The sequence below is a fragment of the Cinclus cinclus genome, chromosome 1, assembly GCF_963662255.1.
Source record: "Cinclus cinclus chromosome 1, bCinCin1.1, whole genome shotgun sequence".
NCBI classification, from domain to species: Eukaryota; Metazoa; Chordata; class Aves; order Passeriformes; family Cinclidae; genus Cinclus; species Cinclus cinclus.
The window spans coordinates 83,580,559-83,595,813 of NC_085046.1; the positions used below are offsets into that span (position 1 = coordinate 83,580,559).

Below are 15,255 nucleotides of genomic sequence, written 5' to 3' on the forward strand. Positions count from 1 at the left end.
ACCAGCAGCACATTTTCTGAAGATAAAAATGAGTTCAAAGTTTAATATTATTCTACATTCTTGTCACTAGAAAAGGAAAAAAATAAAGCCATCTGCCCTGTGAGAAAGATGACATCCATTTTGATCCTCAAAGATTCCAACCGTAAGGAAAAACCCAAAATTATTACATGTAGAAAAGATATTTAAGGATGTTTTGAAAATCAGAGATTTTAGTCTCTAAGTGACTGAATTGCTGGTCATGAAGTAATTTGTCCGCGAAAGAAGATGGATACTAAACTGATCTGGTCATGATTTTAAAATTCCAAGACTCAAGCTGATAAGATCTACCTAGCAGAACACAGTTTTTCTATGCTGGCACTAAACCTGACCTACTCCTATGCACTTACACATATTTTAAGCACATATACCAACCATATGAACTAATTACCATGCTTTGGACACAGCTGCTACAGATACAAGTTAATATCTATGTAATATAATAGCCAACCCAATATTCCACCATACTTTGAGAAAGCCTAGAGCAAAAATTTGAGCTTGCATCTGGAAAAGCCATAACAGTGGCATAACCTGAAAATATAATTTTATCTTCATTTTCTTATTTGTGATGAAACTGATTTAAATAAAGAAAATCTAGAAACAAAATTATTTTTTTATTTGGAAACAACCAAACCAAACCAAACAAAACAAAACCAAATAAAACAAAACCCCAAGTCTACTCCAAAGACTAAAACCTGAAGAACTTTGTGTAAGTGTGGGATCTTCCAGGTTGAAATTCACTTTTAGTGTTACTTTTTCTCGCTCTCCTACTGTGAATCTGGGACAACACTGGCTCCCTCTGGTGGCCAACATCCAAAGGGATTTCAGTAAACTTGTGCATCACGAAGCTTAATCTGTTTCTAATTCACTGGATTTCTTACGGGTTGTGAACATTCATCAGAATAGGTTTAATAATAAATTATACATCTGTCCTTATTCTCTAAGAACACTGAAAGCCACTGACACTGGAGTCGTAAGAATGAAATTTGGTTTGATTTGTAAGTTATCTAGGTATTTATTTGTTCTCTGTAAAGGGCTCAATGATATTTTCCTCTTTTTTGTTTGCTCATTTGATTTTCACCCCAGATATCTTAACATGAAGGCCAGCATTTGTACAAGGCTTTTTGGTAGTGCAGATAAATCCCGAGTACATTAAATGTGTTTCTTACTAACTCTGGTATTAGCATTTGAGTGAAAAATTTATCGTAGTGGTCAATTTGTAATTAACTTCTCCATGTCATTGTCACTACACTTCCAATATCTCCAAGCTTAAAATGAAAGGAGTAAAACCAAGCCAATGTCCTTTCATATCACTGCTGATATGAGACTCCATCAAGGAGACCTAAACTGATACTCCTTCCTGTTACTGAAAACCACAGAAAAACTCATTCTCTTTCAGAAGCCAAGCTGAGGAGCTCTTACAAATCCTGAGCAGAAGCTTGGAACAAACAGGAATTCCCCAGCAGTACCTCAGGGCTGAGCTGGAGCTCATGAACCAAACTTTCAGTGAGTTCCTGGTCCTGAAATCATGCCTTATGAGTTAACAGCTCTGAGACAGAGTATCTGTGCAATTCCACTCAACAGATTTAGATTTCATGAGTGTCACTGAAAGGTTTTTTTTACACTGTATACAGTACTGGGGGAGTTTCAAACTATGCTGATGTCATAGTATAATTTCTTGTAACTAGGATGATTTCTTGTAAAAACACAGAATTTTTTCTTCTATATATTTTTTTAAGATCTCTTTAATAGTATGTATGTATCTGTAACTTTTGAAATCATATTAAACAAATATGAGTGAATATAAGCAATGATCCTTTTAAAGTCCTGAAAGGCAGAGTTAGCTAGCTTAAACTGGTATTTAAAATATTTAATTTAGGAATTTCACAAAAACTGTTAATTCCCCTGAACATATTTAAAGGTAATTTTTGCTTTTTAATTAAAGGTAAATTAAGTGTAAATAATGAACTTTTTGAGATTTTACCTACAGCCTTTAAGATCTTGAGGAGGCTACCTGAAAAGAGACTGCTATTCATAGGAAACATGCCAGCTATGTGGAGAGGGGTCATAGCTGTATCATTTCAAAGCAAGGAGATGTTTTCATTAAAAATATGATTTTATTGAAAACTTGTGCCACCTTTCAATGTAAATGGTGTCAACGGAAAGAACTGCTTTGACAATACACAGTACTTTGCACTCAATATAAAACACTTTGTTTCACCACTTCATTATTTTTACACTAGTTTGAACTCCATGGGCCATGTAACTCTGTGGAGTTACAAATAGACTTCAAATAGAGTAATGAGAATGGGTAAATTAGGTTCTTAATCTTCACATTGTGAACACCTACTTTTTTATTTTTTTGAGAGAAGACTTACAATTAAACCATTGTCTTGTCTTAAGAAGGTATTACAAAGAACCTGGCAGCTCAGAGAGTTCAAATCCACTCCACTTTTATTAGAATACCCTTAGGGTACTAAGTATACTTTCTGAAGAATCACTTAAAACTCACTAACTACATGTCATATTTGTATTAAAAACTGTCAAACCCCATTTTAGTAATATTTCATATTATCTGTAGGAATGCTTTGCTTTCTTATTCTCCATTTTGCTTACCTGGAAAGGAGTCAAGATTAACATGATTATCTGCTTGAGGGTAAAACAATAATTTTTCATCATTTAAATTAGAGTTATATATTGCAAGTCACTCATTTAAATAACATGAATGTCTTAAAGCACAGTACATGTGAGGTCAGAATAGTTCTGGGTGTGTGCACCATTCCATTACAACTCATAAAGCCTATGTTTGTAGTTCAGGATTATTAAACATACATGTCTTATGAGCCGTTCTCATGAAGAACTTCCTTTAGCACAAAGAAGTTTTTGCTAAGTACAAACCTATATATGATACTTAATTAGAACTCACTGACTATTCCTAGTACAAGTGCAAAAAGGAGACTTGTGGAACGAGATGTATCTTGAGCAAATAGTGTTTGAATCTTTTGTTACAGAAATAGAACACACACCTTGATTTCCAAAGCATGTCTCCAGCATCAAGATAAAATTACTTATATTAAGCATCAGGATGAAAGCAGAAGTAAAGAATATGAATCAGTGCATTTGGTATTGGTTCTTGGTGTTCCTCTTAAGCCCCTTATAGATGCAACAGATCTTCCTGTTTCTTTTTTTTTTTTCCTGACAACTTGATTGATAGCCAAGATACAGAAAGAATCTTGCACTTCAATTTAACTAGGCTGTGCCCAGTTCTAGTTTTGTTCCAAAGGAACAAAATAGATGCAATAAAAGAAAAATAGAACAAATAGAGAATATAAAATTTTATACCTAGAGTAACAGAAAGAAAACAAAAAAAAGTTTTTAGAAACTTTTCATTAAAGCTTTAAACAATATGGAAGTAAGGCACCCTGTCCCAAGAACACACTCAACACCAAATCAAATCAAACCATGGCTCAAAATAAAGAAAGTCTTTTGGAAAAGAATGACAGATAATCTTTCTGAGGCTGATATATAGATTTATATAACACACCATTCTTTTCTGGAGCATACATCTCACAAATGAGTATGAACCACAGCCAAAAATAATCAATAGTAATTAAAGAGACTGTGCAAGTTTTATAAGAAAAGCCAAAATCTCAGTCAAAAAAGGTTTTGGTTTTTTTTGGTTTGTTTTTTTTTTTTTTTTGGATCCAGCAGGGGAGGAAGGAAGCCAACAGAAGAATCAGGGCAGCAGAGGCAACATGAGGTTCAGAAGTATGAAGGTCATAGGAAGAGGCAAGGTCTGTCACACACGCTTGGAGTATGAAGGGAATGATGCACAACAGTAAACTGTTGGGGGAAAAGAGTAAAAGGATAAAATTATAAGTACTGTGTAGGTCAGTCAGCAGAATGGCTAGCATGCTCAGTAACATTAAAGAATTAGATGCCCAAAGGAGGTGTTGGTGCATGGGCTCATGTCTTAAAATCTGGAATTTCACAGATGCTCTGAGACTAACTCCCTGGGCTCATGTATCAGCTAACTCAGTCCTAACAGCACAATACTTACTGATACACAGTATGTCTATGAATTCTGCTTTACTTGGCCTGAATTTTAATTCTCCAGAAGGAGCAAGATAGATGATATTGGAGATTCAACTTCATTCTTTAGCCTCAGATGACCTGAACAAGTAAGAGTAGTGATGGCAATAAAAGCCTCTTAAGCCTCACCTGCAGGCGTTCTTCCTTTAAAGACCACCTCTGAGAAAGAAAAGGCTGGGTCACTTCACACATGCCTTTATGCAGCAGTGTACCATGACAAGCCAGCAAAACTCCCTGCACAGCAGCCCTCAGTTCCGAGCTGATTTAGAGCCACGTGTAAGAGAGTGAAGTTTCCTGTGTATTTCTACCCATTTTTGCTTCAAGCTAACAAAACCCAAGTCTTAGAATCTAGCCCTGTGAAAGACTGGATATATATCTAAGGTGACAGAAGAAACACAACTGAACTCTTTGTGAAACTGTCATTGCTTTTGTCAATTGGCTTGTATTCCCTGTTTATATATCAGTGATATAATGAAAAAATTAAAAATTAGATAAAGGAATAAGGTTATTTTCTGTTCTTGCAGTACCTTAGAATTAACCTGGTTTTATTCATCAACAAGTAGTACACCTGTCATCTAGAGAAAATAAAATAGTGCACCCACTCCTTCACTCCTTAAAAACCTTCTAATTAACTGATGTTTGACTATTTTGATGGATAGTTAAAAACAAGGACAGGTTCACATAATGATTTAATTTCTTCAAAGACAGAGCACTTTCTGAAATTTACAAATCAATCAGATGTCAAGCCCTTACCCAGTGTGAGCCCTGAGTTCACTAGAACTTTATCCAGTGCCAGAGTGAACAACTTAACTTCAGGATCTCACTCTGCAGGAAGGTGAATGGTATATTCTTTCCCATAGAGCTTTTAATTTCTTAACGCATATCTTAATGATGGATCATAAGTAGCCAAATAAAGGACTAATGTGGAGTTTCACAGGAATACTGAATTTACTCTAATGAGCTGGCTGACATTTCAAGGCAGCATGTTTCAGTTGCTTGTCTAGGTGCAGCAGTCTTTCACCAGGTGCATTCTTTACCTCAGGTAAGTAGTGCAGAGCTTGCCATCAACTCAACCATTTGGAACTTCACAAGCAAAGTGACATAACCAAACACCATGCAACAATCTCCATCTCTGCATTCCCAAAGTACAGTCAATCTTAGAATCAGACCGTGAACAATCTTATTAGTAAGATAAGAAAGGAGAAAGGATCCCATAAACACACCAATTTAAAGTACACACAACATGCAGCTAAGGTTCTACCAGACCAAATGTTAGAGAAAAGGTTGTGTAATTAGAATAAAAAGTTTTTAGAGCAAAAACTGCGAGGAACTTTTGTACCCTTGTTTGTGGAAGAGATTCTTACCTTTTGATACAGAAAAGCTCAAGTATCTTACTAAAGGCCATACTAATGAATTACTTACACTCCACATAAATTTGGAAAACTCAGTGAACAGTGATTGCCACCACTGTCTATGAAATGAAAATCTCTTGACCTGTGTCTCCCAGAGCACAAAGACAACTTGTGTGTTTTCTGGGAAGGAAGGATGGAAGGAAGGAAGGAAGGAAGGAAGGAAGGAAGGAAGGAAGGAAGGAAGGAAGGAAGGAAGGAAGGAAGGAAGGAAGGAAGGAAGGAAAGACCTTCACAGATGGTGGCAGATCATAAGGAGTGAGAATTTAAACTCCACATGATCACAAAATTTTAACTTCTAAATGGGAATTTTTTCTTGTGGAACACATACTACTGTTGATAGTCATCCACCCAGCAAAGGAAGACCACACTCATTATCAGAGAAAGATGTTTTGAGAGTGATTTCAGAAAAAATATGTCTTTTATCAACAGCTGGCATCAGCAGTTTATCCTCCTCCCCACCTTATTCTATGAGAAAACACATTTACTGAGGTTAGAGTTAGAAGGACTGAAAATTTTGTTGCGCTTTAAATCTACCGCCCAAATCTTATTTGCACTGCTTGAGGCATTCTCAGGCAATAAAACACATTGTTGCAAAACATTCTTACACAGCTCAATCACTACAGTATCTAAGCACCTTTCAGAATGGCATTAGGCAATGTAATTAGCATCTGTCTTATGTGCTGCTGTCTCTCATGGGTACACCTATACAGGCTTCTCTTGTGTAAATCTACACACTTATCTAGGTAGGACAAAGCATAATTACAGAGCTAAAACTTGTCCCTCTCCAGCACTGATGCTTTAAGTCTAAAATAACTACTCACTAAGCTCTTGCTCTCTGTAAATTGAGGACAATAAAAACTCATGTAATGTTTCTATGCACAAGCTTAATCAAATCCTTTTGGCTGAGATACTCTGTTTGTTTAAGAGCAAATGATCTCACTGATTACATCAGGGCTGCATTGATTAAAGGGTATTTGATCAGCAAGGTAGATCAGGAAAGCATTGCAAAATAACAGTGATAGAAACTCAAATGAAGCAGAAATATTAATGCAAAGAAGGCCACAATGGATTTTTAATAAAGAAAACATTGTAGGCAAGCTGATGGTATCTAGAACAAAAGAAGATTTTAAGTATGATATGATTTCTGTGCATAAGCTGGTAAAGAGGTCTTGGGGTTAATTCTCAATAAGATTCAGATTTTCTGTTAGTATGATCTCCTTAATTTCCATCATTAGCTCCAATAAAACTTACCAATTTGTATTTCCTCAGCACAGATTTGGAAAATAGTGCTTTCCATTTAGCTCGTTATCAACACCAAGCACACCCACATTAACCTATCAGAGCAACTGCAACCTGCAGAGCACTTTCGGTAAACTTAAGGTCCTGGAAAGGGACCTTCTGTCAAATTAGAAGCAAATGGAGACATTTCTCTATCCCATGGTAAGGAGACACCCTCCTAGTCTTCAAAGGAAGTGCATCCATGAGATGTCATAATGTGCAGAGCTTTGCTGCTTTTACAGGCTCCACATGGGTGTGCAGGGCAAGCCCACAGGGAACATAATACATGATCAAAGACTTGGATTGTATACAAAGATTTAAAGACAGTCAATGGATAAGCACAAGAAAGCAGCATGAAAACATGCTTTTCACAAGTACATGAGGCTGTGAAAAATATTGCAGCTCTTTGTCTGATATCTGCTATGCCCCAAGATGACGAGCGCATAAAGGATTACCCAGAGATGCCAAGAAAGATATACCCATTAGGACAGGAAGGCCTTTAATAATATACAGCTCCGGTAAATGTTTTAATTTTCTGAATGAAGACACTGTAGTTTTTAGCCTAGACTGATAGACCTATTGACTCTTGAAGGAACTTATCTCTGGGGTGACAAAAAAATTGTTAGTACAGAAAAACAAACCTGGGGAATTAATACAAGACAACAGGTGCTTTGTTTTTTTTTTGTTTTTTTTTCAGTTCAACAAAGCAACAAAGCTTGATTGTTATTTTAAAATGCTTCTGTACAATGACCAGGTATCATGTGCAAAACTCTCTCCAACCAAGTGTTTTGATTACTTTATATTAATTAGTTACACTGCATTGGACATTTTGAAAGACAACAGGTGGGAGAAAGAGGGAAAAACAGAAACTGGTGTCTAAAGAGCAGAGAGGAAAGTCTGGAAAAGGTACTCCTGAGAGTAACCATTGAAAGAATGGAAATGCAAATACATATATTTTCAAACATACGTTTAGGTACCAGCTCTGTTGGTGCTGTAACATCTGCTTCTCTGTAACACACTGTTGGATCCACAATGTCACTGCCAGGAGGAGGGTAAGGTGGGGGTGGGGGGATCACTAACTGGGGGGGACCACGAGTGGTGCCCCTAGGAGGCTTTTGTGGCACCTGCCGTCCATCACCTACAGGAGGATCAATTGATTTGTTACTTCATTGCAAGATAATGATGGCTCTATTGTTATTTTTAAAAAACACATTGATTTTCCCTTACCCACATCCAAAGTCACTCTGGATCTAACTCTGCTCTTATTTACATCCAAATAATTAAGGGAGAAGGAAAAGGTGGGTCTTAAGCCAACAGCAGTGGGACCAGAATTGAGCCCAACACATACACCTACATTACAACCAACAGTTAAAATCACTGGTTTTGGCAGGCATAAGGAGAAAAACAGTTCAGCAAAATTAAAAAAAAAAACCAAAAACAAACTTCTGAAGTGTCGAACTCCTGAATTTGTCGACCTCTCATACTTTACGTAACTCTTTTCCTGACTCTTCCTGAGAGAAAGAGGAAGGTGCCTTAGGTTGCTGTTTTGAAGTAGGTATGTTACAGGTTTTTCTGTTCATCTTTTTGTGTCAGTTTATATTATTTTGATACTGTAGAGAAGCACAAGATTTAGCTGGTTTTTTTGCAAAGTAGTGTTTGAATCTATCAAAGGAAATGCCCATAACTTTGTCTGGGGATTATTTCAACACTGTGTGCAATACCTTAACAAATACGTGTCTTTGCACTGTACTCTGTGAACTACTTTCAATGTTAAAAAGCTGCTGCCAGTTTGTAACATAGAGAACTTGAGCTACTGTTATTTGGAAAGTGCTTAGAAGTTGAAAATGCACTGAGGAACCATGACTATCTGTACATTCTGCTTTCATACCCTGCCTCAATCATGTGCTCTGGTCATTGCTGAAGATGGATGCTGGCAGAGAAAGATGTTTGGTCTGATCCATTGCTACACTCTCTGGCTTGTGCTTTGGGGCTGCTGAGAAGGTAAGCAGCACCAAAGAGGAAGAAAAAATATTAAACCATTAAGATTTTTTACTTAGGACTCACAAACTTCCAGAGAAGTATCTTCCAGATACACAATTTAATGCTGGCAAACATGCAAGGCCTTTTTTACTGCTTTGAGGAAATTTGGCACAATACTTTGGTGTCACAATAAATTATTCAGTCTTGAATACTACAGAGAATTTGCCAGTTTGAGGATATTTTTGATAAGATCTTTTGCTTTGATTCACATGGCTAACTTGAGAGCTACACAGGTATCTTTAATACTTTTTCCATCATGTGGCTAACTATTTCTTGCAGCATGTTTTTTCCCCTCACTAGAGTCTTGCTTTTTTCACAGCTTTTCTCTCATGCTTTCAGAGCCATCTGTGCTTTCTCATTGTTTTCTTGTAAGGGCCCCGAAGAGAGGCTGTTTTACCAACCCTCTCCGGCTGTAACATTTTTTCTGTTAATGAACACATTCATTCAAGAAAATAGCAGAAAACAAAAAGCACTGAAGACAGGGCTACTGTGGGATGAGTTCTTTGTCAGTGTAAAATAATAAGGCTCCATTTAAAGCAAATGATACTACAGAATCCTACACGAGCAGAGTCTGGACAGCAAGCACTTATGTACACAGTTCTGAACAGACTAGAAGTAGCTCTGATCTGCTACAACTCATCTGTAACATTTGAGAACCAATATTCAAAAAAAACAACCCAACAAACAACAAAAAAAGGCCCCAAACCACTTATAAAAAGTTAAAGCAACATATGTCATCAAAAAGTGACCAGTAGTAGGGCAAAGAGTGAGAAGCGGTGGAATGTGACATCTGTAGTGATTAAAAGTAACCCAATTTGCTGAAAATTCCTGTGTTATACAGCCCAGCAATAACACTGCCCTTAGAGAGTTTAAATAAGAGATGTCAATGGAGTCAAATGTGTCACATGATAATGGAGTCCTGCTGCTACATAAATGCTGAGGCATTAAATGTGAAGCATTTACTGAAAATAAATGTTGGAACAAAGCCAAGAGGTTTCTTTCTAAACCGTGAGGCATTTGTAATGTAAGCAATTATGTATGACAGAATGTCATATCTGTATGTCTTCAGCATTTTATGAAACATGAGGTCAAAGGCATGAACTGAAGTGCAATGAGTGCATTATGGCACTTGAAGAATGATTCTCTTAATGTACTGAAAAATGAGTTCCAATATGCGGGGTCATTATCTCATAACTTGATCCATTATAAAATCACTTTGCTCGCTAGAAGCATAATCCTGGTGTTCTCACTCAGGCAAAGCTCTCACCAATCTGAACAAGCTACCAGGCAGATAACAGAGGTGTGGGAGAATGTTTTTCAGCTTTCCTGTGTAAATGTGGTGCCACATGCAGCTGAAGCTACAGTTTCTTTTGTGGAGTCCAGGTATGTATGGCATCCCTTTGAGAGCATCGGCTCTTCTATTGCTTAGCTAAAGAATCATCAGATACTGATTTAAAATAAAAGTGAGGATGAAATTAAAAAAAAACCACACCAACCTTTATATGGGCAGTTGATGTCAGACTGTTGGAGAACTATATGAAAATCAAATGTCTTCAGGCTTTAGAAACATGAGAAAATGCTGAACCAAGTTGTACTTTGGTTCTAGCAGAACTTCATGGGTTCAGATGCATTCAGTATTGCCTGGCCTATCTCCATTTATTAGCATTTCCATTTACTATTTCTGTATTTCCATTTACTAGCAAACCAGTCATGACCTTCAAGGCACAGAATAGGCCCAGGGCTAGTGCTTTTGTATATAAAGTTTTTGCCAAATATTCAAATCATCTGATGAGTGTTATCTACATTTTACTTCCCTGTGGTACTCTGAATGGTGCCATTAAAAAAAAACAAAAAGAGGAATTTTGCAAATACTTATTTCCAGACTTTCATTCTGCAGAGAAATGTATTTTTTCCCCAAGTTACAAAAGTTTCCAAACTCACAGCATAACAGAATTAAGGCAACTTCAAACAGTGAGCAGTGAAAGCACATGAATAGGGTTATTCAGGAGCAAAAGAATGCCTCTCACCCATTGTGCTCTTCCTCTTGTCTTCCCTGTCTTCTGTCCTGTTTGGCATGGCAGGAGTGGGTGGAGCAGACGCAGCTGGTGGAAGAGGGGCACGCCTCTTCTTTTTCCTTAAATCATTCAGGGATGCTCCTTGTGATATCTAACAAAGTTGAAAAACAGGCACAGTAATGGATTTATTTTGTCGGTATTGTAAGTTTTCAATAACCAAAAAATAAGTGTTTACCATATGACCTAATTTCTCAGCACAGTATATTTATAATGAGCGAGCATTTATAGTGACAATCAGAGATTAAACAATTACAATAATATTGCACTCAGAAAAGGAAAGAGATGAGAACTGCAGATGAGTGTCACAGCAGAAATACCAGTCTGGTAGGCATTTGATGGTTTTGGAAAAAGTGAACTAGAGAGCCCAATACTCAGCAAAGCAGAGTATGACACTATGTGTGTTGTTAAGCTTGAGCCATAACATGATCTTACTTTTCCATTGGTTTCTTCAAACCTTAAATTATGGCTATATGCTACAATTGGCATGTATAGTGACTAAAATATTTCTCATTACTTTTATTTTCTTCTCAAATTGTTGTCTAAGAGAGGAGAATCGGAATTGACTGTTTGCTTGCATGGTGATATGAGACCACACTGTACTCTATTCATGCCTACTGGACTTCACAAACACGCTTTTGAAGATCTGTAACACCGTGGCTTCCAATAATTGCAACATGCTGATCGATATGCCAACACTTTATTACTGTTTATACTGCTTTTAAAAATACAAAAAATGTTATTACAAATGACTTGGCTTTCACTGGGTTGCATAATGTTTTCTGTAGCTTGTTGGAACTAGCGCTACTTCCTTTTTGCGGAAAAATAATAATAATAAAACCATGTAGGAAAATCTGTGGAATTTTTATATTTGAAAGGTATGGGCAACACTAGCTGCTTTGCTGAGGCAGAGAGTAATGGTGGTTGCCCACATATGACATGCAGCTGGTATTCCTCCAAAGAAGTCTTCACTTCTTTAATTTAACTGCTCTGTCTGTCCCAACACTTCTGTATCTAATATACAGAACCATGGGTGGTTTTCTACTATTTAAAAGGCCTAACTAATAAAAATAAAAGTAACAACAATTACATTGATAATATTTCCTTTAATCCAGAGGATTAATGGAACCTTAAAATACAATTGTGGTGGGAGATTTCATTAAACAAATAGTAGCTTCACACTGCTTAAATCTACCACTAGAGTTCAGAGGAAAGGCACTCATTTACAGATTTCCTTTCTTACACTGAGTAAAAAAAAAAAATCTGAGAATAAATGAATTTTACAAGGATTAGGATATGAAAAGAGTCTCCTCCACTCAGACTTCCTTTTTTAAAAGCACTCAGGAGGGTCTTAAATTTTTTTAAAATAACCCTTTTTTGCCCACCTTTGAGGATTATGCTTTAAACTACCATGTTGCATGACAACTGCACACTCTCCACCCCTTGGTGAACCTGCATCCTCCATGAGAGAAACTTGGTAGCAACTACACTGGACATAGAGCACAGCAACCAGGATAAGCTGCAGCTTCACACCAAAGAAGGGTGGGAAAGAAAGGTGTCCTGGTCCTAATTCCTACTATCATGGATTATGTCAGCATTTTATATTAAATTTCCACCAGATACAGTGCATGACTAAAGCCAGTGAAGCCAATCTAGACAAAGGCATAGTAAATAGGCAATAATGTTAGGAGTAACTAGCAATTTTGTGGACCTAAATTTTGGTCACCAAATTTCACAGAATTTAGAAAACACTGGACAGATACCCAGAGAAGAGCACCACACCAAATGCTTGAAATGGATCCAATGAAATTTTAGACCTCCTCTGAAGAACTTTTGTCCAATGTTCTAGTGTTGCTCCATATTAAGATGGGACACTTTACCTAACAAAGAAACTGCCTATAATGGTTAGGAACTAACCACAACTAACTGAAGTTGAAACAGAATGCCTAATATTGAGCTGAACATGGGAAACTCTGTTCAGTGAAATGGACTCATCAGACTTTGGTTTCAAGGGGAGTTATGCCAAGGACAGCCACCTAATGCCGCATTCTTCTCTATCAAAGAAACTGGCAAATACAGACTTTGAAAAAAAAAATTCCTATTCTTCTGCCCTGCATTTTAAGTAACTAAAAACATGTAGGCAATTAATACTGTATCTTGATTCTTCAGGATACTACCTTACAGAAAAAAAAAAATTATCAAAGTGGGGATTTTGATTCCTACAAAGACTGAAAAATTCAGTAGCTATGGAAAACTTAAATCATCTGGGAGACAGGCACCATCTGAACTTTCCCAACACTTCACAAGTACAAGCTTGACTTTTGCAGTTGTTTAATGGCATTTTGCAGCTTCCACCTTCACTCCTCCTTTCAGACATAAAGGCCATTTTATTTTAGGACAAAAAATGGTTGGACCAGTGATTTAAAAGATAAAGCTAGGAAATTATGATAATCAAGGAAGAAAGTAAGGAAATGTGTACTCCCACTTAAAATTATAGAGATCACTAATCACCCTTCTCTGAGTACCAGAAGAGTGAAGGATGTTAGCTTGGTATGTCACACAGACACATAACTGCTTTCCTATGAAGAAAAGATCCCGGTTAGATCCTTGTTCTCTTTTTCAGCTCTATGTATTCTTACTTAGCCAAATCTTCTGAGGAACATTACATAGATGTATGGATGATCACGCTGCTACAGTTGAACAATAGGCTAGGAAATAGCTACTGCACGACTACAATAAAGAAAGTTTGGTGAAATACACACACACAAATGCTTTTATTATGGTGTCAGCTAAGTGCAGTATTCTTCACAAACACCATAAAGAAGACGAAAAGCTTGTTTAAAGCCAGTCATGCTACAATGAGTATAAGAAGTGTCTAGTTCAAGAACAGGTCATAAAAATTGTTAAAACTATCTTTTCTTCAATCCCAGTTTCAGTAAACCTATGAGGCTAAAAGTAAATGGAAAATGTACGAAGAAAATTGTTTCTTTCTTCCAGTTGTATATACAAAACCAATAGAACTCAAAAATTATTTGCTATGGCTGGCTGCTTCTTTTATAAAGAAATTCAGCCTTAACAACGTTATTTGGAGTAATTTCCCATTGAAACTTTTTTACAGGAACCCCTCTCTGAGTCTAACAGAATTTCCTTGTTTTAGCTCTTGCGCTTCACCTATATTTATTTACCTATATTTATCAACAAGAAATTATTAGATCAGCTCCCTTTACAACAAATACATAATTTGAAAAGATGTTCATTAAGTTCTGACTATAATTAATACCATGAACTGAGCTAGATATTAGTAAGGTCAAAAGGACTCAAATCTGAAAAACAGTGTAATTTCTCTTCCTGTTCTCATAAGGCTATATACCATTAAAAAAAAAATCCATCACATTCAGGACTCACAGGCTCTTTGAAAAATACTTCCAACATTGCAGACAAAATATCTCAGCAATGTGCTGAATGTGTTTTCATACTGTGAAAGCTCAACATACTTATCAAAATTTGAGGGCTCTAGATAAGATTTGAGAATATATTTAGACCATAACAACAACATCATGGGGAGGTTACTTGTCAAAATTGTGTGGAAAAGACTCCTACAAGGCCAATGCTTGAAATTTTCAATCAGCAGCATTTCACAGTCACCCTACTTGCAAACAACCTCTGGACACTGTAAAAGTGCATGTGTAAACTGAGTTTAGGTTTCCACATGTGTAAAAGTCCAGTATTTTCTGTGGGTCATGTTCCAATGAATATGAAGTAATGAAAAATACTAAAGGAGGCCCAAAGAAACAAAAGTCACCACTACTGAAAATTCTTCAAGCATTTAAAGGATGTTCTCAGATAAATTTCCAGTGGGAGCTCCACTCCCTTGCCTTGCCTGTCCTCTGCTTACAGGCCAGACATTGGTTTTGTATTTGTCAGCCCTTCCCTTTAAAACTTTCTAACAGAAATGTTTATTTATGACTAAGTCATAAAGTACTAAGTCATCTGGTAAATGCTAACCTTCTGTTACCCACAGACCCAACCAGGCTCAAATTCACTGCAGGTTTATGGCTCTCAAAACTGAGCCTCCTTCTGTAAGTCAGAAACTGTACCTTTAATTGGCATAGTTTGTGTTTCAAAATCCAAAACAGTCTTTCCAATATTTTTATAGACATTGTAAGGAACATTTGCCTTACAGCAACAGATATTTCCTTTTACTATCACCCCTATCATTTTGCCATAGAAAAGGAAAAATCTTGAAAACCTAAGAATTTTCTGGTCTCAATATTTAATAAAATTCTCCTTAAGGCAATTTTCTTCCTGCTCAAACAACATAGCTA

At 36.7% G+C, this 15,255-nt stretch overlaps 1 protein-coding gene across 1 annotated transcript in view; it reads right to left on the bottom strand.

The window, feature by feature from the left end:
- Nucleotides 1–15,255, bottom strand: part of COBL (cordon-bleu WH2 repeat protein) — a 155,735-nt gene that overhangs the window by 40,292 nt on the left and 100,188 nt on the right. Inside the window, exons 9-10 of the mRNA XM_062511003.1 lie at nucleotides 10,886–11,024; nucleotides 7,786–7,956 (exon numbers count right to left, since the gene is read on the bottom strand). Coding sequence (XP_062366987.1) covers nucleotides 7,786–7,956; nucleotides 10,886–11,024 — 310 coding nt within the window. The remainder of the gene's footprint in view (nucleotides 1–7,785; nucleotides 7,957–10,885; nucleotides 11,025–15,255) is intronic.